At 40.8% G+C, this 25,809-nt stretch overlaps 4 protein-coding genes and 1 non-coding gene across 5 annotated transcripts; 2 read left to right on the plus strand and 3 right to left on the minus strand.

Annotated features, from left to right (window-relative positions):
* Positions 1 to 292: 292 nt before the first annotated feature.
* On the minus strand, positions 293 to 8,069 carry LOC105393343 (radial spoke head protein 6 homolog A). The gene is made up of 14 exons (XM_048630273.1): positions 7,857 to 8,069; positions 7,542 to 7,731; positions 7,029 to 7,157; positions 5,378 to 5,466; positions 5,147 to 5,234; positions 4,856 to 4,952; positions 4,459 to 4,601; positions 4,102 to 4,221; positions 3,625 to 3,775; positions 3,125 to 3,264; positions 2,730 to 2,857; positions 2,171 to 2,260; positions 929 to 1,073; positions 293 to 531 (listed from the first exon to the last, which is right to left on the minus strand). The coding sequence occupies exons 1-14, from the start codon at positions 7,985 to 7,987 to the stop codon at positions 427 to 429; spliced, it is 1,746 nt and encodes a 581-aa protein (XP_048486230.1). The 5' UTR covers positions 7,988 to 8,069; the 3' UTR covers positions 293 to 426.
* Positions 1,364 to 1,435, minus strand: Trnae-uuc. The gene has a single exon. It is a non-coding gene; the product is annotated as a tRNA-Glu (tRNA).
* Positions 8,070 to 8,202: 133 nt separating the features above from the next.
* LOC105393344 (exosome complex component RRP46) lies at positions 8,203 to 10,394 on the plus strand. Its single transcript, XM_011565087.3, has 5 exons — positions 8,203 to 8,416; positions 8,578 to 8,704; positions 9,079 to 9,187; positions 9,543 to 9,741; positions 10,226 to 10,394. The coding sequence occupies exons 1-5, from the start codon at positions 8,314 to 8,316 to the stop codon at positions 10,351 to 10,353; spliced, it is 666 nt and encodes a 221-aa protein (XP_011563389.3). The 5' UTR covers positions 8,203 to 8,313; the 3' UTR covers positions 10,354 to 10,394.
* A 7,459-nt stretch (positions 10,395 to 17,853) lies between these two features.
* Positions 17,854 to 19,971, plus strand: LOC105393345 (all trans-polyprenyl-diphosphate synthase PDSS2). The gene is made up of 4 exons (XM_011565088.3): positions 17,854 to 18,185; positions 18,404 to 18,573; positions 18,857 to 18,993; positions 19,218 to 19,971. Exons 1-4 carry the CDS (start codon positions 17,883 to 17,885, stop codon positions 19,928 to 19,930), a joined length of 1,323 nt encoding a protein of 440 aa, XP_011563390.3. The 5' UTR covers positions 17,854 to 17,882; the 3' UTR covers positions 19,931 to 19,971.
* Positions 19,972 to 20,404: 433 nt separating this feature from the next.
* LOC105393346 (all trans-polyprenyl-diphosphate synthase PDSS2) lies at positions 20,405 to 22,707 on the minus strand. Its single transcript, XM_011565089.3, has 2 exons — positions 22,334 to 22,707; positions 20,405 to 21,682 (listed from the first exon to the last, which is right to left on the minus strand). Exons 1-2 carry the CDS (start codon positions 22,571 to 22,573, stop codon positions 20,717 to 20,719), a joined length of 1,206 nt encoding a protein of 401 aa, XP_011563391.3. The 5' UTR covers positions 22,574 to 22,707; the 3' UTR covers positions 20,405 to 20,716.
* Positions 22,708 to 25,809: the final 3,102 nt, after the last annotated feature.

A 25,809-nucleotide genomic window follows, 5' to 3' on the forward strand; every position in this document is an offset into this window, starting at 1 on the left:
ATGAGACTTGCTCTAATGTTGATCAATCGAACGTAAAACGTGCGACATTTCATAAGAAACAGTCGAAAGATAACTTCTAAAACGTCCTGACTACTGAACGTACTTACTGACTGCTTGCGGAGTAGCAGGTCACTAAACTTAACTATTGACTATCAGTGACAGCCTTCATCTAGGAACTCTAAGAGCAAACTTCTCCAGAATCTAACCTGGCACCGTCGTCGTATCATAATCAAAATTATTCATATTCTGGTAAGTAGTTATATAGGTACTTTTAAAAAAAACTGCATGGTACTAATCAAGTATTTGCCTTGAAAAACTGTCAAAACAGTCGCAGATTTTTGCGAAGCCCAAATTAACTAGTGTGTTTGGTATCATCATAAATAATAATAAGACCGCAACCTACTTCAACTGTACACTATTTCAAGTCTACTCCTCATCTTCATCTTCGTCTTCTTCTTCTTCCTCCGTGAGAACCTCCTCCTCCATCATCTCCTGCGCCGGCTCCGGGGGCAGGTGTAGGATGCGGTACGCCTGCGAGTAGACAGGTTGTTGCAAAAGTGATAAGTATGAGCCGAGACTGATTAGCAGTTTGCCTACTGGGAATGCAGTTTGGAGTTTTATCAATAGTAATCAATAAATACCTACCTATTATTATCTATAACACAAGTATCGATGCTGTGGCGTCAGCTGGCGGTCCACTACTGCGGCCGCTACACGGCTTCGTTATCGACGTCAATAATCTCCAATCACAGCACCGTATTCCAAATAGCGCTATAGTGACGTTTGTCTACGTCGATAACGGAGCCGTGTAGCGGAAGCTGATGGGCCCCGTAAGTTTAATGGCCTAGGCACATGGAGACAGCATGGCATCGACACGGCAAGAAAAAGAAGCATATAGGTATTATTGATTTTGTGACGTGACGGTTACCTCCTCATCAGCGGCGGTGGGGTCGGCCATCTCCATGATCTCGGGGCCGAGCGGGTACTCGTCCTGGACCTTCGGCAGCTGCATGGGAGAGAAGTTCGGAGGCAGGAACTTGAGCGCCCAGCCCACGTACATGCACTCCGATTTTCTGATTTAAAAAAATCATAATGAAGTGTGTAAGGTTTATGACACTAGATGTTTCCGCGAGCCTCGCTTCGCCTTAAAAAGTTATCCCGTGAGAATTCCGAGATAAAAAGTAGCCTATGTGTTAATCCAGGGTAACTCCATACCAAATTACTTACATTAAAATATGTTCAACCGTTTTGAAGTAAAGAAGTAACAAACATACACACACATTCTCACAAACTTTCGTATTTATAATATGTATTAGTAGAATAAAGTAGGAAGTAGAATATAAAAATAAAATGCAAAAAGTGTTTCCCGTACCGGGAATCGAACCCGAGCCTCCTGGGTGAAAGCCAGGTATCCTAGCCACTAGACCATACGGGAGATAAGTAAATGGGCGAAATTCGTGATAATCTGGTGTATTTATGATTCAGGTTTCTGTGACTCAGGTAAAAAACGTAATAAATAATGATACCCTTGAGATAACTTTCAAAAATAATCTATCAATGTTTTTTTTTAAGTTATTGCATTGTTGAACTGAGATTCAACAAATATTGAGAGTATACAATAAGACGCTCGGTGTCCAGTAGGTATTTGGTACTTTAGTAGAGTAGTATAAATAAGTACCTACCTAAAAGTACCTATATCCGAAAGAACAGCTGATCAAATAATATCGAATAGATAGATTTCGTTTTGTTTGTCATATCTAAATAGTTACAAGTGGTACAACACCACCCACGATTCCAACTGGTGGCAAATGGACCTACACACAGATACACACAAACTTAAAGTAACACCCCGTTTTTTCAACTGGCTTTATAGAGAGCCCAACATTAGTGCCTAAGTAGGTTGGTATAGGGTTAATGAAGGCTAACGAGTAGTTACAACGATGACGAAACATCGGATGGACATATACCTACCTACCTATCGCTCAGTGTATTAAGATCGCCGGTTGATTGTCCTATCGTGCATCGCATTATCTCCGCTAAATGCTGGCTAGCGGGTCTGGCTGATCTGTCAGTTTTATACTTTTACTGAACCGGCGGCTGCTACACGGGTTCGTTATCAACCAGCCCCGCTTGCCAGCATTCTCTACCACCCTATCCTATGGGTACATACTTGCCGCTGGTGGCGTAAGCCACGGCGCCGGGCCAGCGGGTGCTGCGCAGTGTCACCAGCGCGCGCTCTGTCACCAGCCGGGTGCTGCTTCTGAGGACGTCAAGGCATCAGCTACAGACTTGCGCTACTCGCGCAAATTTACTGTGAAGTTGTGCACCTGGCCAGCAAAAACCACGGGTCACGCCGGATACGCCAAAAGGTGTTTAATATGACCTCTGGTTTTTATCAGTCAGGTTCGCACGAATAGTTCATACGTTTATGTTATTTGGTAGGTATCTACGCATTATAAACACTCTGCCTTGTAGGCCTTCAAAGTTATAGATAGCATCCAGTGGCGTGCTTTGGGAGGCCTCCGTCCGGCAGTGGATTGCTATAGGCTGATGATGATCATCATCTGTGCCGGCAAAACTAATCAGACTGGCAAGGTAATAATAAAAAATTCTAGTTGTGTACGTACATAAGTACTGAGTTGCATCATAATACCGGACGAATTTCGAGGTTATTGCCAGAATTCATTGCAAAATGGTCACTAGTTCCTAGTAACTAGCTCATTGACTACCTGGCAGTCCAGGCGGGGAACTGCTCAATCCTGGCGTCCTCAGACAGTGACGTCATGAGGGGGGGACCCGACTCCGGCTGCTGCTGGGGGAAGGCATCTTCGTCTTCCTCTTCTGCTATGGCTTCGTCCTGCGGTTGGGATGGGTGGAGATTGGTTTAGGGATGTGGTTGTTAGTTGGTAGGGAGGGACATATGAGAAGGTTATGGAGACCCTGGGCAGTTAATGGGCATGCATGTCTGAAAAGAGTTCTTTTTTCAGGGATATCGAGTCATAATTTTTGAAAAAACGTCCTGCCAAGCTGTGAAATTCATACAACTTTACAAAGCTCCCGTAACTAGTCGCGTTTAACAAAGACTGCATCAGGCAAATCCCGTTAAAATTGCAATGTGTATAACCATGCCAGCATCCTGGTTCCACCAGATGGTCCTTCCCTGCTTGAGGATGTGGCGCTCGTGGTGCACCCAGTACGAGGGGTCCAGCAGGTCCTTGATGGAGTGCCCTTCGTAGTACGGGTTCGGGCTCAAATCCATGTCACCTGGTGATAGGAGGTCTTGATGTACTTACCGGATTGTTAAGCTGGTTTGATAAGAATCATATTTACCTATTTATACTTATGCAAACTTATTGTAACGAGAGGATTTTTCGCATTTATCCTCAGAGGTGTACAATAAAAGCAGTGGGCGATAAAAGGTACCTAACTCTTGCTCTTCTTGCTTGTTTCTGCACCACACGATAAGTCACGATATATAAGCTAACCATCTACCCAGAAAACCGTCAGAGTTAGCCATAAGCTTCATAGCTATGATCAAACTAAGCATCCATAAACGGAATTCCAAAAGCAATTTCAACAACATTCCTGCAGCCAATCATGCTCCTAACATATCTGCCTCCATACCTCCATCTTCCACGTCCACATCCTCCTCCTCCTCGCCTGAGCCGAAGGTATAGAACCCCTGTGGAGACACGGCGGTGGCGGCGGCGAGGCGCGCGAGCTGCGCGCGCAGGTAGTTTTTCTCTACACCGTCGAATGGAGGGAACAGGATCACCTGGGAAGGGAAATTTGGAGACAATCCAGTTTTTGGGCCACTATAATTTGGATAGTAGGTTGGAGGTACCCTACAGTAAAGCTGTAAAGCTTTGAATAGCTGAAGATAGGTTGAAGATTTAAAGATAGACAACTATCTAGCTATGTCGAAAGAAAATAATTTGAGAGCGCAGGTATCAACGAATCAAAGCTCAGCAATGAAGCATCTAGCATGGCAGTTGGTACAGAAACAGTAGGCTTGACTAAAAAGCGGCAGCATCTCAAGAGAAGCATCAAGAACAAATAAACTTCTGGAACTCTCTAGAATATTTAGCACACACCACATACCTCAGCCTCAAGGTCGCCTGTAAGCGCGTGGACAGTGAGCCTGGCGACGCGGATCTGGTCCGGGGTCACGTCGGGCAGGCTCACCCACTGCTCCCCGGGGCAGTGGCACACCCAGTATACCTGGACAATGGAGGGGGTTCTAAGATATATAATCATTAGTTTCTGATCCATAAATATGAAGGAAGGCCAAGGTAAAAGCGATGCCACATGGGTGTAGTGTTTTAAGGTACATTAGCGCATCAATCAATGCGGCAACGCATGAATCAGGGCTTGAATTTGAATTTGAATTTGGTATTTTACGTATTTTAAGTAGTTAAGAAACTATAGCTTCTTGGAGAGGACACATGAGAATCCCACCTTCCTATTGACTCCTTCCCCTGGTCTCTCAGGTGGTATCGGCGGCGGCGGCTGCCAGGTTGACACGGGGATCGGGGGTAGCTTCGGAGGCACCGGTCCAGAGGGCTTCTCCGCTATTTCCTCACCTACTACTTCCTCTGGTACTGTAGTTGACGGAAACGAGAAGCTTAAGAAGCTGAATATGGTCGTATTATTTGACCAAACCTAGTAAAACCTCAGGAGTAACTACTGAAGTTAAATTGTCCACAATCTAGTTTTCTAAAGCATATAAGTAAAGATTTTGAAAGCAAGATTGGAATAGCGATAAATATGTACATATAATATTATTATGACATGGAAAATCTAGTTTTACATGCCTATGATAACTAGGTATGCCGTATTTCTCATAGGTTCTCACCTTCTTCGGCTTCTGCTTTTTCCTCGTCTTCCACCGGCTTCTCCTCTCCCACATCTTCACCCTCGCCCTCGCCAGCCATGTCTTTCATATCGAAGTCCTGACAGCAAAGAAATTGTGATCAAAGTTGTCTGACTTCTAGAAATATCTACTTCCAAACACAGCGTTTTGGATCTCAGAACGCATTGAATGGTTTTCGTAGGTAAGGGTTAGTTACTGAGTTAAGTTGGTATAGGTACCTAGTTAGGTACCTATATTTCAACAACTACAAACAGAAGTAAATTCAAAACGTACACGTATCCTCTTCTCCATTTCTTCGGCGGTGAGTTCAGTTTCGGCCACGTAGTAGTTTGCCTTCGTCCCAAATATTTTTCCGAAGAATCTGCCGAAACAATATCATTTAATTGGCCTTATAGCCCTTTTCACGGTGACCTTTTAAAGGTTCCTCGACAGACGAGGAGTTATCTATCTATTGGTATATCCGATAGCTATATAGTTACTACTTCCGTAAGTGATTGTACTGACCTGACGCTCGCGACACCCTCCTTAGCAGCCAGCATCTTCAGCGCGATGTAGAGAGGGAAGCACTCACTGTCTGGCAGACCGTAGCCTCCCTGATCGCAAACCAGGAATAAATAGCTTAGTTTAAGTACCGCCAGCAGTAGAGCCTGCATGAGGGTTATTTTGAGGACGGAACAACGGGATATATTAGGTCCTTACATATGAAATTGGCGTTTTCTATAGGAACATAAAGTCGTTTTTTTTTTAAATGAAATATATATTAAATTAATCAAAGTATGTACCATTGCTATGTATGCACTTTTGCCATCTCATAGGTAGTTCATTGATCCCCTTACAAAAAAAACCATTCGGGCGGGAATCAATAAAATCTTTGAAGGCGGTTTGGACTGCCCCATCGAAGTTGAATTTTTTTCCTGTTGGAGCAAGGTCCGGAGAGTACGGTGGATGTCTAAGACATTCTAATTGAAGCTCCTCTAATTTGGTAGCCGTCTGTTGTGCAGTGTGTGGTCTAGCGTTGTCCTGAAGCAGCAGTGGCCTAGAGCGATTGACCAGCCTCGGTTGTTTAGCAGCTAGCTTTTCCATCATGGTTTGCAGTTGCTGACAATAGATATCTGCCGTAATCGTCTGGCCAGATTTAAGAAAGCTGTAGTGAACGACACCGGCACTAGTCCACCAAACACTTACAAGCAACTTTTTTTTAGTCAATTTTCGCTTAGGGCAGGATTTGGCTGGTTCGCCAGGGTTCAGCCATTGCGATGAGCGCTTCCAATTATCGTAGAGGATCCACTTTTCATCACAGGTAATGATTCGATTTAAAATTCCTTCATTATTGTGCCGGTTGAGTAACGTAACGCAGCAGTCGACGCGCGTTTGTCGGTTTGCTTCACTCAATTCATGAGGTACCCACCTTTCAAGCTTTTTCACCTTCCCAATTTGCTTCAAGTGGATTAGAATAGTTTTATCACTAACACCGGAGCCTGCAGCTAACTCGGACGTGGTTTGCGATGGATCCGCTTCCACAATAGCCTTTCAATTCTTCATTATCAACTTTGGTCTCCGGCCGTCCACGAGGCTTGTTCTGCAGGTCGAAATTTCCAGAACGAAAACGTTGGAACCAAAAACGCACTGTGTTTTCTTTTGCGACACCGTCACCATACACATCATTAATCCTTCGAGCCGTTTCTGCAGCACTGGTGCCACGGTGGAACTCATACTCGTAAATAACGCGATATTTCAAGTTTTCCATTTTGTAAACAGAGTGACACAAAGAAAAAAACAAAAGAAGAAAAAACAAATGAATTAGGGGGTTTGAAACACAAATGCATGAGTAAATAGCTGTATGAATTTGAATTTGGAATTCCTAACCATAAAGGTAATATTTGAGATCAAAGTGGCCAGTACGACAAAACGCCAATTTCATATGTAAGGACGTAATATTATAGTTACTGAGAGTTGACAGTAGTTAACAACATCTCTTTCGTAACTACATGGGAGAATGCCTTGTGCACCTACCAAATATAAGTTAAAGAGCTTCCAATATCTCTATCCATAGCATCATCATCATCATCATCATTATCAGCCCGTATCTGCCCACTGCTGGGTATAAGCCTCATCAATAGCATATCACTATCAAACTGTAAACTGTCAGACGTACTTCCTTGAAGTTCTGGTTGTGTTCCAGCAGGTCAGCCACTCTGGGCTTCTGCAGCTCTTCCTCCAGGTCCAGGTCTGGCTCCTCTTCACTCAAATCGTCATCCAGGTTCTCCGCCTTGCTTTCTATCATCTGTAAGGAAGACTTACAGGAACTACAGGGAGTCAGGTAAAAAAGGAGAGGTACGAGTAGGAAGATTATTATAGAGATGACTAAAGGAAAGCGTCCATTTTTCGACAACGTACCGTACACAACGGACGCATCGCATTCAGTATTATTTGTAACTACTTATAGAAATTCATACAATGTTCGTCCACTTTTTGGTGTTGGTGACGCCGTTTCTCCATACATTTAGTTATGACAATCCATCACGGAAGATTCTACCGGCGGAGGATAACAGCAGCTCACTCAGAAATATCGAGGGGACACCCGAAACGCCCGCGATATTGTTTTTTATAGTGCCTGCATCGTGAGTAGCATGCAACAGATGACGGCTAAGTCTTACAAAAGCCTCACCAGAAACATCTCCTCAGTCCGCCTCACAGCGACGAGCTGTGGCGGCGCGAGGAACACTTCGTTCAGGAGGTCGAAGTTGGGCCGGAACTTCTCTCTCTTGACGTCCCAGGAGAGCCTCTCGAAGTGATCCACCGCGTCTGGCGGCTTGTGCGTCAGGAGATTGTGCACCATGTCTACTAGATGGTCGTATCTGAGGAGAATTACGGAAAATACGTACAGAACAATTGAATGATTAGGGCCAAATCCCTGAATATGTACCTAAGTACCTACTTATTTCAGTTGTATTTAAAAATGTAGGTAGGTTAAATTACATACAAAGAGTCACCAGACGCTGCGCTTTGGGTCTTCAAGTAGTTTTTCGCCAGCACCAAGTCCGTGTTAAGCTCCGGCAGTACATTTTCTGCTGCAGCTATTATATCTGGTTCTAATAGAAATGTTTGCGACATTTTTTGTCGAATCAACCTAAACTAAAATGAAATGAATTTAATCTTATTGATTGGTTTTTTTTGTCCACTTGTTGACCTTTGATTTTATTATTGGTGTCATTCGTGAATGAAGATTAAACTAAAATCATCATGATTTAATTCTCGGAATAATTACTTTATGGTATGATTTCCGAACGAAGCTTACATCAGACAGATGTCAGTGACAGTCTGACTGACAGTAAACAAACGTCATTTTCACATGTTTTACTCGAAGTCCAATCCAAACATTTGTTTTTAATTTAAAGAAAATATCCTTTTAAATCTGTATTAACCTATTATATTTTAAAATGGTTACTGAAGGAACGAAATCTACTGAATTCAAGCTCCGAACTATGAAATGCGAAATGAATTTCTTGAGTAAATCCGATGGTTCGGCTATTTTGTCTCAAGGTAAGATTAATTCTGTTTTTTTAAGGATTCTACCTTTAAACTATTTTAAAATACACTGTATTTGAAGTACTAATTTGATTTTCGATTTATCTTTATTTTATTTTCAGTTATAAAGCCATTTTAACAATAAAAGTATAAGATAAGTTTGGTTATGTTTTCAGGGGAAACTGTTGCTTTGGTCAGTGTAAACGGGCCTTTGGATATTAAAATGGGAAGCCAAAGTATAGAAAAGTCAACTCTTGAAGTGCTCTTCAGCAGTAAAAGTGGGAAACCCTCTGTACAGGACAGGTAAGAAGTTATCAAAGAGTTTTTGTTCGAGCTATAATATATTATAGAGTTAGCTGTAGTAGGTATGTAAGTATTATAACATTTAATCAACTTTGAATTGAAAACTAAAATATTACTTAATTATATTTCCATGGATTTGGTTCATAATTGCTTCCACCACCAATCAAAAAGGAAAAATATCATTGACATAACCTTATCCTGCCAGGTAGCACACTAGTATAGCAGGGAAGCATGGTACCCTTTAGGCTGTAGTGTTTATTATTTAATTTATGCTTTGTTAAGTATACTATACTATCTAGCAATATTAACTATATTATTGAATACCTAAAAACTACTTTATTATACTCAAGTAATATAATCAATTATTTTTTCAGATATAAAGAGAATGTGATAAGGCAGACCTGTGAGACTGCAATACTGGGTTGTCTGTACCCACGCACCGGGATCACAGTCACCATACAAGAGCTTGAAGATTATGGAGGGGTAAATCACCAATCTTTCTACATACATACTACCATAGAAAACTATTTTAACTATAATTTGTTTTAATGGGGCTAGTGGTAATATGATTTTTGTAGATAGGATGGAGCTCAAATTATGGGTATCAGCAACTCAGCCTACGTCTGATTGAAGGCTTGTTTAACAACCACAGAATGTGTAATAATTATGTTAAACATGTTAGCTAAGCAATATTAGTACTTAGTCTCTTTCCAATAATAGATTAGTAGTTTGATGCCATTAATATCACAAGACATAAATCAAACTTATTACTCCTTTTTAGGAGTAAAATTATAGCTAAAACAATCCATCCTAATTAACCCAAGTTCTTCATTTCCAGCTTCTCGCAACCTGCATTAACTGCACCTGCCTAGCATTGCTGAACTCTGGTGTAGCCATGAAGTATGTCTATGCGGCGGTCACCTGTGGTGTCAGTGAGGATGGCAATATCATCCTGGACCCCACTCCTGTGCAGAGGGAGAAGTGCCTGGCAGATATGACCTTTGTGTTTGATAGCAGAGAGAAGAAATTGATTACCAGTAAGTTGTGTGTGTTTATGGTTGGATTAAAAAATATATAAGGCTAGATTATACAATTTCTTAGATAGTTAAGAGCTTTAACTGTTCACTCTGAACAACTTTTGAAGTGCAGGTTGAAAATTCGGTGATGTCTATAGAACTGTATCAAAGCAAATTTTACGCTCGTCAACATAGCTGTGAAATTTTAAGCAGGCGCTATACCGTTACGATGACGCGACGCACTGTCGCCATCAAATCCTCCATAGGTTTTACAATACAATACAATCCTCTTTATTTGCACCAAAACAGAAAAAAATAAAAACTTAAGACAATACAAAAAGGCGTGATTATTTCTTATAGCAATCTCTACCAGTACCAGACAACATTTTCGGTATGATGTTGCCGCGTTTCACCAAAACCCTTTCAGGAAAACGTTTTTTCTCTGTTTTTACCAGCCAGAATGATTGCTATGTCAGCCGTCATCTAATGATGTTCCTCTCTGCAGGCTTCACATCGGGCACGTTCTCGGAGGCCGCCCACCAGGAGGCGCTGGCGCGGAGCCGCGCCGCCAGCGACCTGCTGTTCGCCTTCTACAGAGACATGCTACGGAACTACTCACATGTTATACAGTAGTAATATGTATATGTAATTATATTGGTTAAGTTATACAGTAATGAGCGTGTTTTATTTTGCCATGTTCTTGGTAGGTGTTTGTGGCACATCAATGGCGTGACTTAATAAAACCTTGCTATCAATATCCTATTATCATTCGTCCTCACAAAGGTAGCCAGAAATAGATCACTGTTAGCTATAAGTACTTTGTTTATTCCTACGGTATAAAATTAAATTGCGTGTAGTGGTCTTCCAAGAAAAAATGGTGTTAGTGAACGGTTGTTGGCAATAATCATTATTTCGTTAGACAAAAGTGAAAGAAGCCAGGTGACCTGCCAAAATAATTAAAGCCTGCGACCTAAATCCAATTATTGGGACAGATTTGATAGTCATCACTCGGTACCAAAGTCAAAGTAGCCGCTAAATAAATAATTCAGCTTCTTTGCGTCGCGCCCGCGAACAAAACAAACGAAGAGAACGCCGAGACTTAGGGCTGCGGCACACTGGGTCACTGGCTGACACACTGAGGATGCTAGAGTTTGGGTCACGTAACTTTATAATTTTACCCGTGTCATAGAGAATATTCTTTATTTTGCACCATTAAAGAAAACATTACAATATGATATCTTATAAATAAAATAGTAGGTGCAAAAAGGCGGTCTTATTGCTTAAAGCTTAATTATTTCTATCAGACAACCTTTGGATGGAAGAGAAAATTTTAACATAATTTCTACTCTTATCATGTAGATAAGGTGCCGCTAAGCTATAATTGGCTTATTTCTTTCAGAGATCAGCAGATACGTCCATAAATCCAACTTGGACGGAAACACCTCTATCCACGTTATATGCCATTTTTTGCCATCTTTCGTGTATTGTAGGTGCTACCTATTAGGTGCGGTCATTTATTAAGTATATGGTACTTATGTGAAATGGATGCCCCGATTTTGTTTTTAGACTGGTCTAAATTACAGTGTCCCAATATCCAATACCTATGTAAAACAGTCATAAAATTTTATTTAGCAGTCCAGTGTGCACAGCCCCTTAGACGGAATGGCGGGAAAAAAACCAAGATGGCGATCGACGCGATCTCGGATGCAAATGGCGGGTGCACAACTTTAGCAAAAGAGCCGACGGCGATTTAAATGTCGTGCCATGATGGCGATTCCTCTATACGAATGATTTTTGCTCTATTTACCGGCTTTTCGTTGAATGGAACTCTTTAAATAGTGCTACTGTTTTGCATGGAAGGTCCTTGCCTTGTTTTCGGTCGTTGCTTTTCTTGTGACAAGCGGGGTGTTGTCTTTTTTGTGTTCACGGAATACAATGTATGGGTCTTGGCAGCTCTGTTTGATGGATTTGCATGAGTTAGATAAAGGAAACGGTTATTAAGATATTGATTACAAATATACGAAAGTTAGCTTAACATCATGGCAGGCATGGCAGCACATTGTACCTAAGTACGTGTTGAGTACCTACTTACATAAACACAAACAAAAGTATATTGCTTCTTACCTAACTACCTAAATAATGAGATTAAAGCAATAATCAAAAGCAAACCCAACCCACCTATGAAACCTAATATTATTTGTACCTAAATAAAAGTTGAGGCACCTTAGTTTGTCTTCGAAGAATTTCGAATCAGAATTGAGATAGCAACAGATCGTGAGAACTCTACAATCGGATCAGTACAAATACTGCAATGTATCTACAAATGCTAAAATATGTAAATTGGCGGGAAAGGATGAATGTCTTCGCGGCGGCCATATTTTATTCTTTGGCTACGTTCAGAATGCGCGAATAGATTATGTCGCATTCACTTTTGATTAAATTAGAATGGATTTTGTTTGATGGATTGCGGTCTGCAAGACTGCAAGTTGACCCAGGATTAAAAATTATTGTGCGTCGATATGAACATACTTATTGGTTATTTCCAACATTCAACTGAGGAAGTAAGTTTTTGAGTACTTAGTCCTTATTCAATAATTTCACTTCCTTCTGCATCATCATTAACCATTAGCGTATGACGTCGGCTTGCTAAATTCACCCACTATACTTACATAATAATAAACTCTAGTTACCTAGTTAATATAAACTCATTAAACGCCCCTAGTACTTTAGGTAAGTAGGTATTCCTTAGGACCCTAGAATAACGCGGACTCGGGTGTTAGGAGTTCCCCCCAGGAGTTAACCCCTAGCCCCCTAGGTCATGTAGTGTGGTGCCGTGTGGCTGTCTAGGATATGTAACTAGCTGTGGTTAGGTTAGTACTTACAAGGTTGATATTCTGCAGCGTTTGGGTTACTCCTGAAGGTGCAAGTCGGCAGTAAACGACAAAATAAGGTTGCCGCGGACGAGACGTGTACCAGACTCGCAGCAACGATGCTACTGGTTTCTATTGTAGGTAGGTACCTAGTTAAGAATTGTCATGACTGTACCTATATTATGAAATTTAATTTGATTGGCAACGCAACGATTAACGATACGCCACCTCCATTTGTTGCGTTTTGGTTGCAATTTTACTAAGTACCTAGGTGTCTACTTATAGGTTGAAGAGGTGGTTATCACTGGATGCTAAAAGTACCCACCTACATTGCTTGATGTTAAATTTTGTACATGGAAAGTTGGCGTGTTCGGTAGTAAAAAGTCGCCATGTGAAAATACGCTCCTATTGGTAGCCAGGACCGATAGTGAGCGTGACGTCACACATGTTCGCCAATGGCGGCCCAGCCAGCACTGTTTTCCATAATTACAGCTCAAACTAAGGGTGTAGTTTTTTACTAAAACACTAAATAATCGGTTTCCAAAACACGCATTCAAGAACAGGCCTTACGGCATTGTGAATAGGAAGAGAGCCTCAAAATGTCGCTTGGTAAGTACTAAGAAGCCATTTTCTTTTTTTTAAGTCGCGTAATCGATCAAAACTGCAATAAGCCGGTGTAAAATGCACGTGCATTGTTGAAGAACGAGTTTCTTGAAGAAGGCAGGTAGTGGTAGTGTAGGGAGGTACTAATTAATAATGGCGTCCACGCATCTGCCTTTCAAAGTGATGAATATTTTATTTGTTTTAAAAAATACATTTTGCAAGTGATAGTTGTCTTTATCAAGATATGAAATAATTGCGTCGATAAATTAAAATGTTGTGTTAAATAACACAAAAGTATTATTTATGGTGTTGGTAACGTGATCGATGTCTTTTTGTTTTTATTGCCCTTCAAAACGATGCTTTGTTCTTTTTCTTTTCGGCCAGCTAGAATGTTTTGTTTTTTTAGATGGAACATAGTCGTTTAGTTTTAAAAACGCGGGTTCGATAATGGCCGGGGCGTGGCTCCTACCGGCCTCCGCGGTCGTAAATCGAACGTTTTCTTTCCATTTTTAAATTATCATCATCGTAAAAGGTTGTAAATAATGGGGCAACTCTTTGCTGTAAGAATATTATGTATGTGCTTATCGTTGTACATAATAATAACCCTTACTTAGTAAGCGACTACTATAACGATGATCATGATGATGGGTATGACAGAGGATAGGGTAAAATGTCGTGACTAGACTCACAAAGCCGACCCTGAAAAGGCTAGGAAGAAGATGAAGAAATAATTATAGTGAATCACAACACATTCTGAAGACATTGCAAGGCAAGGCAATCCCATGAAAACGTCTGGATTGCTGCTTCCCAAGTTCATAGTAATATTCGTACATTTAATACCAGACATAAACTGTTCAGTGAGTCAGTCGCCCCATGAGGTCGTGTGGCGGTCCAGTGTCGTCATCGTCACGACCCATTACGTCCCCACTGCTGGGGCACGGGTCTCCTTCCAATGAAGGAAGGGTTTAGGCCTAGTCCACCACGCTGGCCAAGTGCGGGTTGGTGGACCCCAACACAAGCAAGCTTGTGCTGAGAGAGTTGTCGGGTAAGTGGGCAACCCGACTGTCAGATGTTTTCAAGCCGCCCGAAGGCCTCTGACTAGGCTTAACGACTGCTGCCGAAGCAGCAACCGGGACCCACGGCTTAACGTGCCGTCCGAAGCACGGAAGCGTCCAGAAAAGCACCACTTGAAATTGGTCACCCATCCAATGGCTGACCGTGTCAGTTGTTGCTTAACCTCAGCGATCAGTTACGATCACTGAGGCCCGCTCGACTACGGACGCTTCACGACTACGACGCAGTCCAGTGTAGTTGGACTTTATAGTTGGACTGTAGTTACTACTCCTATATGTGCTCCTCAAAGTGATCAGAACTCAACATAGGTATACTTATGTAGGTAGGTAGGTACTTACCTAAAAATATAATTTTACTCTTTTTTCATCGCTTAAAAAATTAACAACTGCTACAATAATTATAGCAACGAACACAACACAATCCTTTTCTTCGTTTTTTAGTCAAACGCATTGCCTATTCGTATTGTAATTATAAAAAAGGTCAACGATTAAAATCCGAGTTAATAACAGCATGTGCTTTTTTAATTGCACCTACTGAGGTGTTTTTTAAAGTAAAAATATACTTAGATATGTCGCAGGCAACTGGTTTAATCTCCTGTTTGATTGAACCGCTAGCCCGTTCATTGGATGACGCTATTCAGTTGTATGACTAGGCCGAACGTTGAATGTACAAGCGTCACAAAACGTCCAACTAGTTAGCGGACTTAAAATCAGTCAGGTGGTGAATAAAACAAATATGGCGTCTAACAGCGAACAGCTGACACAAAAAGCACTTGTATTGTTATTTTTTGCAAATAAATTAGCTTTAAAGTGCGTTATTTATGTTAAAATTGTGTGACAACATGGATTTATCTATTATTACACCGTCGGCGGATAGTTTCAAGGAAAAAATGTGCTGAAAATGGATCATTATGAACAACAATATCAAGGTACACTTGTCCAAAATTAATAATGCACATGCAGATCTTCACAACCGAATCATTAAATCGTAAGAGCCTTAAAAAAAACACTTGCATTTTGCACCTTGTTCGAAAGAAATAGAAGTGAATATCATATGTCACATAATCGAAAACAACCGATCTGTCAAAGATTTCTATGCGCATTATCAATTTTGGAGCACTGTACGTTTATTGTTATTGTTTAGTTAATTTGTGAGATGAGAGCTTTGTAAAATAGTCTTTTTGTTGACTCTTGTCTGGTCATGTTCATCCTAACCAGTCATTACAAAGTTGCTATACTATATCCCATTTAACGACTTCGCTGAATAACGTTCAGTCAAGACGTTGGACGTTACAGTCAACCACTTGACGAGTTGTTCTTTAGTCATTCAACTGAGTAGCGTCATCCAATGAACGGGCTAGCGGTTCAATCAAACAGGAGATTAAACCAGTTGCATGCGACAGATATACCTACCTCACACCTTGGACTTTCTTAAACTGTAACTGGGGGGCGCTCTACAGCTCGCTAAACCGAGAATAGGTACCTACAGTTCTGTGGGTGAATGACGAATTTCAGAGTGTAAAATAATATTAATTAATAAATAAACATGCAAATTACAAACTACTTAACCTAATCAAAAATACCTTTTATCGACCTGGCTCAAAGGTTCCAATAATGCTGGCTGCACCTCGCTGCATAGCCAGAGATATTCTTTGAGCCAGAATTCGATTTCAGACTGGTTAATCCTTTCTCCTTTCGCTACCTTCGTCCTATAGCATGTGTAGGTGTCACTCAATCTGCACTGCTGCGTCCGCGTGGTGGACTAGGCCTAAGTACCCTTCCAGGAAGCAGACTTGTGCCCCATTATTAGTGGGGAGTTGGGGACGTGATGGGTTGTGATGAATCGTTTACCGTATGGTGAAATAAACCCTAAACCAGCACTAGTGTTTGTCACCGACACGCTAAATTTAAATAAACATTTTTTAAATTAAATTTTTAATTAATTTAATAAAACGAATTTACCTATCTTACTTGCGTTACTTATAACATTTACCTACAACAAATTAGTTTAAAAGATAAGAAAGGAAGGAATTCTCAATTTCTCAGGTTAAAACGATCATTTTTGCACTTGTAAGTTCTCATTAAATTGTTTTTATTGCAAAAATACATGACCTCTCCGAAACTTTGAAACCCAAGATGCATTAAGATAATGGCGAGCATAAGTTCGTTTTAATATTCAAGTTATAATAAGATGCCATATTAATAATAAAATGGGATATAAAAATCAATAAATTACGTGTTAATATTACTGAGATATTTTAGTATTGAGGACCATCCCCTCTCGAACTCGAATTCAACTATTTCTTCAGTCGATAGTCGGTATAGCCCAGTCAAGGAATGAGGTGTAGAGTGCGTGAGCAGGTAACTAAGCGATTCCTTCAGAAACTTGTTCAGGGGGCTTAGGTTGTTAACATACCAAAAGTCCTGACTCCTAGGTGATGAGCGGGGGGAAGGAGGGGGGGTAAAGGTACGAATTTTTGGTTTTTATCTTATATCTCGAAAACGGTGCATCGGAAAGAAATATTTTCAGCTAATGAAATGGAGCTCTTAAAATTATCTAAAACTTTTATATCATATGTTTTTTTCAAATTCCTAACCGTTTTCGAGCTATTACCCTCGGAAAAAGTTTAAATTTACAAGAAAAAATCATTCATGTCAAAACATTCATAAACATTGCATCATATTGTCTAAACCTATTCATTAACGAATAAAATGAAGAGGAAAGAAGTTGTAGATTTTGAATTCCCTTTTAGAATATATATGCATATGCTGGTCAATGTCCAACCCGCCTAAAGTTACAGCTATTTTAAACTTGAATTTTGCTAAATTCACTGACATAACTCACCGAGTTAGTAAGCTTAAGTGTAAGTAAAATAGCTGTAACTTTAGGTGGGTTGGACATTAACCAGCATATCTATATATATTCTAAAAGGGAATTCAAAATCTACAACTTCTTTCCTCTTCATTTTATTCTATTATGAATAGGTTTAGACACTATGATGCAATGTTTATGAATGTTTTGACATTAATCAATTTTTCTTGTAAATCTCAACTTTTTCCGAGGGTAATAGCTCGAAAACGGTTAGGAATTTGAAAAAAACATATGATATAAAAGTTTTAGACAATTTTAAGAGCTCCATTTCATTAGTAGAAAATATTTCTTTCCGATGCACCGTTTTCGAGATATAAGCTAAAAACCAAAAATTCGTACCTTTATCCCCCCCTCCTTCCCCCCGCTCATCACCTAGGAGTCAGGACTTTTGGTATGTTAACAACCTAAGCCCCCTGAACAAGTTTCTGAAGGAATCGCTTAGTTACCTGCTCACGCACTCTACACCTAATTTTGAGTCATTCATTGACTGGACTAGTAGGTCATTTTGTTTTGAGGTTTGCGTTTGCTTTTTAGTGGTCCGGTTTTTCTCTGTAATTCATGAAATTGAGTTTTCGAACCTTACCGAGAGGATGTAGAGCACAGAGTACATTCTGAATGTAGAGTACTACCGACTATGCCGGTCAATGCCGGTCTTCAGTTTCTTTCTGAATTTCAGAGGGAGTTTGAATTCTGTCAGTCAAATCAAGTCAAATTGACACTCCAATATTCAGCGAAACCATAGCAATGTTTATAAAATCAATATTATCTGCTCACCTATATAAAACTATGTACAAAACAAATCGAGTAGTGCTAAACAGCGGCCTGAAATGCTTCAAAAACACTTGTTTCCAGTTAAGTTTTTCAGCGTACAATGGTTTCAGATGGTATTCGAAGGACGGCTTGGAGTTAGGCCGCAGAGAGCAGTTGGACTGGCGAAATGTGGTCTCCGAGGCAGAACAGATAGTCGGCTATCCTACCTCGTTCTTAAACCTGCGCTGGCTCTTTAATGATGAGATTGCTAACACCGCTATACATTTGAGGAAGTTGGTAGGTCTGCTTACATAATTATCCAGTACATTACTCATCAACAAAATTTAAACGAGTGATGTGGTAGACTGAACATACCTATCTATCTATCTATCTATAAGACAGAGTGTTCCCCAGAGGAACCCTCTGATCACCCTCTATTACTTGACGATTCCATCTTTTCACAAATCCACCCCGAAAATCATGTAACAGAAGATATTCCTGAACCACCGTTTCAGGTAGGCACGAACCACCCGCTGCTGAAATCCGCGAAGAATCTCCTGATTGGTTCGAAGAGCTCCCTCCAGTCGGTGGGACTGATCATCCTGCTGGTCTCCAGAGCTGCTGGAGTGGACCCTGACGAGGCCACGAGGGCGGAGTGTGACTCGGGGGTGCTGCATGCTCAACGGTGAGGGTTTGGGTGCCTTGGCATAATTGATGATAACGAAATTAACCTTGCTTTATTGATGAGAACATTGACAATGTGTAAACATGAGCCATCCAGTTAGGATGGCCTAGTGGTCATGGTCAGGTTGAAAATGCCGTTTATTTTATACTTGCTTTTCTCACGAGATTCGCTGTGTCCTAAATGTATTCCGGAGGGAATTCAGTCACGTATAGCAACACCCCATTTGGATTAATCCATTTGGAGCCTTCTTGTCAGTGAACGGATCTATATCCTCTTTCAACAGTGCTCTAGCCGAGATCGTGGAGATGAAGAGAACGGGCCACATGGTGCACAAGACCATGGTCAACCTCGCGGGCCAGGAGAAGCACGGGAAGAAGTACGACGACCTTCTGTACGGGAACAAGATCGTTCTGCTGACCGGTACCCTGCCATGTTTATGATATTCTATTACAGTCTAGGGAAAAGAAACCTGTCTTCTCTCAGAATGACAATGCTGCCTGAGACGGGCCAGCTTTCATTGCACCTAATACTAGCCGAGTGGTGCTCAGTAGTAGAAGGTCCTGGCAGGCTACAAAACTGGCAGTAGGTACTTCAATTCTAGCCATCTCATTCTTGTAGTTACCTAACTTCCCTCGTATCCGCAGGGGACTACCTCCTGGCGACCTGCTTCAAGCAGCTCGGGGACCTCCACAACCACGAGGTCGTCCAGCTCATCTCCTCGGGGCTGCGGGACCTCACTGAGGGAGACTTCTTCGGAGAAAGAGATGAGGAACACAACCCATTCCCCAGCCAGCCCAAAGCAACCAACATCAACCTCACTTACGATTGGGAAAACGAGAATAATCTGGAAAAACTAGGGTCTAATGACTTCTTAGGGCGTGGAAGACAGGAATGGGTGTTAAGGACCATGCTTAATTCCGGCAGCATTCTGGGAAAAGGTTGCCAAGCGGCAATGAAGCTGGCGAATAGGGGAGCTGAGGCGGAGAAGAATGCTTATCTGCTAGGAGGACACTTGGCATTGATGTGGCAGTTGTCTTTGGATATCAAAGACTTTTTCATTCATCCATATTCGTACTCTTTAGTTGGGGCACCTTTGACGGTTGCTTTGTGGGAGTATCCGACTATTTATGGGCACATCATGGAGTGTAAATTGGAGAAGAAGCCGGTACAGCACAAGCAGTTGTATTACGCTGTGCGCGGGACGCGAGCCATGGAGTATATTACACTGATGCTGGATGAGGAATTGGCGGCCATTTTGAAATACAGTGACAAGTTTCTGGTGGAGGATGCCAAGTGTTCACTGCAGAAGATGGCGATGACCATACACGCTGAAACTCTGGATTATATGGAGACGTGATTTTGGGATGAAATAAAGTGATTATATTCATAATAAAACCATTTTTGTTCTATTACCGCGAGGACGTCAAATAATCAAAAACAAATGTAACACCTCCATAGACCTAGCACAGGGCGCAAGACGCGCACGCCAAGACGTTACAAAAGTTTTACGTCGCGCTCACTCACATCACGCAACGGAAATCTTTTGTCACGTCTTGACGTGTGAGTCTTGCGCCCTGTGCAAGGCCTCCAGGGCTCGGCATAGGGTTAGGTATAACTATAAAATCTTGTCTCTTCTTCTTCAGGCGACATACCAATTAGACACATTGGGACCATAAGCAGGAGACGGTGGTTTTATTCGGGTCTGAAGCTTTCAGGAGCAGAGATCTCTTAGCAGCAACAACAAATTGAGTGTTGCATTCTCAGGGTTCCTGATGTAGCCACTTATCAGCCTAGTATATGAAATATACATGAAGAAAATAAAACAGTGTCAACAATTTAACAACAACATAAATGTATTTATCACAATTTAACTTATCATAGTTGTGTAGGTAATTTTACATTTAAGTAAAATAACGTATAATTTAGGATCAGGTTTTTGTTTGTGCTGCTGACTGACTACACAATGTTTTATACATAAGTATGTTTTTTTTCAAAGCACATTTACATGATAGTAGATAGATCGATATCTAAATCACAATATATACGCTTATAAAAACTTTTTGTACTTTGTAAACTCGGTAAACAAAAACAATTTCGGCTATACATTAAATTATTACTCTCACTAAACTAATAACAACTTCATTTAAAAAGTGTTTATTAATTTTCGCACTGTATCAATTGATTTATTGTCACCAAACTCTTTGATATAATTTTCAGCTTTGCTAGCATTCTCCTCATACAGAGATTTAGTCCGTTCTACCGCATCTGTGGCCAGCACTTCACACTTCAACCTCTCATAATCAACTTGAGACACATCTTCCTTATTTTTCACTATAAAATGATATAAATCTGGATTCTTATTCAGAGCAAACAGAACTGGTGCACTTACCAAAGAAAATTGGTTATTCGATGTAAGCTTCTGTAACTCACTGCCGGCTTGCCACGCTAGGTTCAAATGACAACCAAAAAGATATGCCATTTCTTGTTCTTCTAATGTTTGCCCTGCCAGCAGCAGGGCACCCTGGCACCCTCTCCCAAATAAACTACCACCACTGAATAACGTCCGAACCGTCCACTCTCTGACTGGGTGCCCTAACGTATCCTTCACCACTAGCGGTAATGAGTCACTGGTTATGTGGTACTCATCAGTGCCCTTCCCTGTGAGCGGTGCACCGGGCAGTGGCATGTTCTGCTTGTCTCGTTCACCAAAGAACTCTCCTTCACTCATATCTCTCAATGCAGTAGAAATGAGATATGACAAATCCTGGTTCTTTAGCCTTGCAAGCATCCCATTGGCTGTTACGAGTAAGTAGTCACCAATGAGTAGTGCTATTTTGTTTCCGAACATGGCTGTGTCTGTGACATTTCCTCGTTCCTCTACAGGTGTGTTTAGAAGGCCTCTGTGTACGTAGTGGCCTGTTCGTATCATTTCTGTCAGCTCAGCCAGTATTCTCTGGTTCTCTGCGAGGTTGCCGGCCTGCAGAGCTTGTGTGGTGGGAGTGACTGCGTTGGACAGGAGCAGGATGACGAGGCCCCACGGCTGCAGGTTGTTCTGTTCGTTGTAGAGGACTGTTTTGGCTGTTTGCAGTATTGGGTGATTGCTGCCAACCTGAGGACAAATAAATTGACAAACATAAGTTGTGGTCTCCTGAACGTATTCCTATTCCCATTGAGGTCAATAAATTAACAAGTTGAGTCCAAGTTTATGAACAGCACTCTTTATTCCATAACTTTTATAATAATTCAAAGTGATGAAAGAGCCACACAACTGGACTCAAACTCGGATTTTGGAGTGACATCATTATTATAATTTTTTATTAGGTTTAAATTTTGTGTTGGCTTGAATATGTTCTTCTATGTCTGTTAATGAGATTGAATGATGATTTAATTGAAAATCTAATCTAATAAAATACAACTTCGGCTATCCATACTATCTTTCCTCTTAGCTATCAGTTAAATTATTTAATTACAGTTCATCTTCTAAGTGCAACTCATAATCACTTAAATATTTAAAGAAATTTCAAGTTAATCAACTTTATTGTTTACCAAAACTGAGAAACAGGAAGTTGTTCATACAGCCTTGCTTATTAACCTTGGCCTCAAGATCACCAATTATATAAGACTTAACACTGACCTGCATGCAAGGATTTGCACATAAGCATTCATAATCCAAGGTCACCTTAACTACACAAGGGTCGGGGACCACAATATTTGCCCTCTATTGGAATAAAATCAAAACATAACCAAAAAATGTACTCACAAGTTTTCTCAAATAAGAGGCCATATTCGCAAACTCATCACTTAAAAGCCATCGTAGGTTCATGAAGGAGGTCGGATAGCCCACAATTTTCTCCGCATCTCGGATCACTTTGCTCCAGTGAGTCACAGGAGGACGGAAAACTAACTCTTCCTGGGTGAGGTTCGTCATAGTTGATTCCACACGAATTAGTTGGGAAAACAGCGACGTTTGTCGTAACCGACGCACTAAAACGTAAGACATTGTTGCGCGATTTACTCAGACTGTTACATAAATAATAGTTACATTTATTTTATTGAAAATTTTTAATAAAATTCACAAAAACAAGCGCTCTGCCTGGCTCTTGCGTAACTTTTATTATGATTTTGACAGTGACAGTGACAGATACAAGACGGAGCAATGACATAACAGGGTGCGTTCGGAAACACAGAAGATAAGCTAAAGCAGTAAAGAAGTTCAGAAACTAAATAAAATATTCCAATGTCTTTCAGAATAGTGTTTTATGAAGTATAAATGAAACAGTTTTTTGAAAATATATTATAACAGAATCGTCCTGACGAGCTAGCTTCCATCATCGTAACGTAACTGATCATTGACTTCAGTGCTTTGGGTGGCACGTTAAGCCGTGGGTCCCGTTTGCTTTTTCGGCAGCAGTCGTGAAGTCGTGAAGCTTAGTTAGAGAGGGTGTCGCATAAATTTTCATCGTGAACGTGAAGTAAAATTACTCGAGCTAGCTTCCAAGCTTACAAGACTTACAAGGCAAATGTGATGAGCTGGAGATTGTACTGAGATCAAACACAGAGTGTCAGGATTTACATGAAGCTGCCTTGACAAAGATCTGCAGCCTGGAGAATCAACTGGCTGAAGCACACACAGAAATCCAGCAAATAAATGAAGCACATGCAAGCGAAGAAACAAATAAGACAATGGCATTGTACGATGAATTAGTCACCCTACATCACACCCCTATGCCAACAATAGACCTCACTACTCCAAGAAAATCAATCAATATCAAAGGTGCAAACAGGCTTAAAAAATATATTAAAATAAATAAATATATTAGGAAGTCTGAGCGAGCATTGAAAAAGCATAAGACGCACCTTCCATTGAAAAAGGATAGAGTGAGACTACAACTACTGGTGAATAAATATGAAGAAGAGATGTCGGACTACAACCAGAAACTTGCAGACAACAACCAAGAGTGCGAGTTCAACATTGCCATGCTACAGTCTAGGCTGGCCACATTGAAGTCTGCCCTAGACCAGAGAACTGTGGAGTATGAAAACCAGCTGCTGGTGCTGAGAAGTGTGGGCTTAGTTCGGGTTGGGATGCTGCCGGAGAAGTCTTCATCTGCTGAAGCCTCTACCGCATCTCCGGAAGCCACCACCACCACCTCGGAGGCCACAAATAGCATCCCGTTGGCCACCACTGAACTCACCACTGGTCTCTCGAGGGCCACCACCAGACTCCTGGCGGCCACCACCAGCATCCCGTTGGCCACCACTGGACTCACCACTGGTCTCTCGAGGACCACCACCGGACTCTCGGGGACCACCACCATCCTCCCGAGGGCCACCACCAGACTCCTGGCGGCCACCACCATCCTCCCGACGGCCGCGCCATCCTCAGGGGTCATCCAGAGCGCATCGGCGGCTGCAGATGTTTTTCAGGCCTCCACTAAGAAATTACATAGGAAACCCACCTATGCTCAGGCAGCAAGTAGAATAGTAGGCAATAAGCAGTTACCTAAGATGGCACCCACTTCCTTGACAAGGCTTACTACAAGTAGTAGCAGTTCAAGCGAGGATTACAGCACAGTTGTATATTCCGATAGGCTTGGCAAGGATTTCGGGCACATGTTGGGTAATCATGTAAATGGAAAAGTTGTTAATTATTGTTACCCAGAACTTACATTCGGACAAATAGTTAAATTGATTTCAGAGAGGTCACACACTGACAAAACAAAAACTATATTTATTATGGTGGGAAATAGTTTAGGGGTGTCAAAGTCTGACATACATAGAAGTTTTGCTATATTAGAAGGCCTTCCTGCTAAACATGTATTTGTTTGTGCATTTCCTTACTCATGCACACTGCCCGACAAATGCAATTATATGACATGTAGCCTAAATAAAATAATGTACAATGCATGTTATAAATCCGACTGTATCAATTTCTTTGATACTAATTTGTACGTAGATAATTTTAAATTGACTTGGGCGAGTTTATTTTTGTCCTCAAATCAGAAACGACGTCTAGCTACAGAAGTAGCTCATCTTATTAACTCAGTTATAAGCATTATAACGAAGAAAACTTGTGTCCCTATTGACACCGTCAGTAGTAATACTGATAATAGTAATAGTACAGTAGATTTAAATTAGATTCCCAGACAACGGGAGAGCATCATAGCGTTGATATAAAGATTGATTCAGTTCACTGCTCTCTCGGCTCAAAAATATTAAAGGACAAGACATTTAAGAATGAATTTAAATTGGTACATCAGAATATTCAGAGTCTTTCTTCTAAATTGTTAGAAATAGAACTATTTTCGGAAAAATTTAACATTGATTGTTTATGTATCACAGAACATTGGTTAGACGAGAATCAAATGATGTTCCAATTGAAAAATTACAAACTTATAAGCTGTTTTAACAGAAAGTGCAACGAGCATGGCGGGTCACTTATATTTCTTAAAGAAAATTGTAAATGTAAAGAACGAAAGGACATAGTTGCTCTTTCTGTTAAACACCATATAGAAATTTCATGTGCAGAGCTAAACAAGTATATAATAGTATGTACCTACAGGCCACCTACTGGTGATTTCATTACCTTTGAGACTGTCATGGAGGATGTTCTAAGGTTAGCTTCCAATAGTAAAAAGGAAGTAATAGTGTGTGGTGACTTTAATGTTGACCTATTAAGTGACTCTCCTAATGGGTCGAAATTACTGTTACTTTTTAAATCATTTAATCTTTTTAATGTCTTTCTGGAACCAACTAGAATTACATCCACGTCTGCCACTTGTCTAGATAACATATTCTGTAACTGTGAGTTTAAAGACAGTAGTGTGATAAATTGTCTGAGGTCAGACCACAGTGGGCAGACCATTACCTTAGTAAACACTGACAAGACAAATAAAACTAAGGTGAGATGCAGACCGATTACTACAAAGAAAATTGACAATTACTTGAAGAAACTAGACGAAAAACTTCCGAAGGTTAAAGTAGATTGCAATTCTAATGAGATGTATACTAACTTATTTAAGATAATAGCTGATGAGTTTGAGAGTAATTTTAAAACGAAGGAAGTTTTGATAGACAATAAAATTAAATTTTGTGACTGGGCTACAGATGGTATTCGCAAAAGCAGGGCGACATTATATGATCTGTATGAGATGAAAACATTCATACTCCGCCCTGACTTTCAATCTTATGTGAAGAAATATAGCAAAATGTACAAATGTGTCTGTCACTGTGCGA

This window comes from Plutella xylostella, chromosome 25 (genome assembly GCF_932276165.1).
Source record: "Plutella xylostella chromosome 25, ilPluXylo3.1, whole genome shotgun sequence".
NCBI lineage: Eukaryota > Metazoa > Arthropoda > Insecta > Lepidoptera > Plutellidae > Plutella > Plutella xylostella.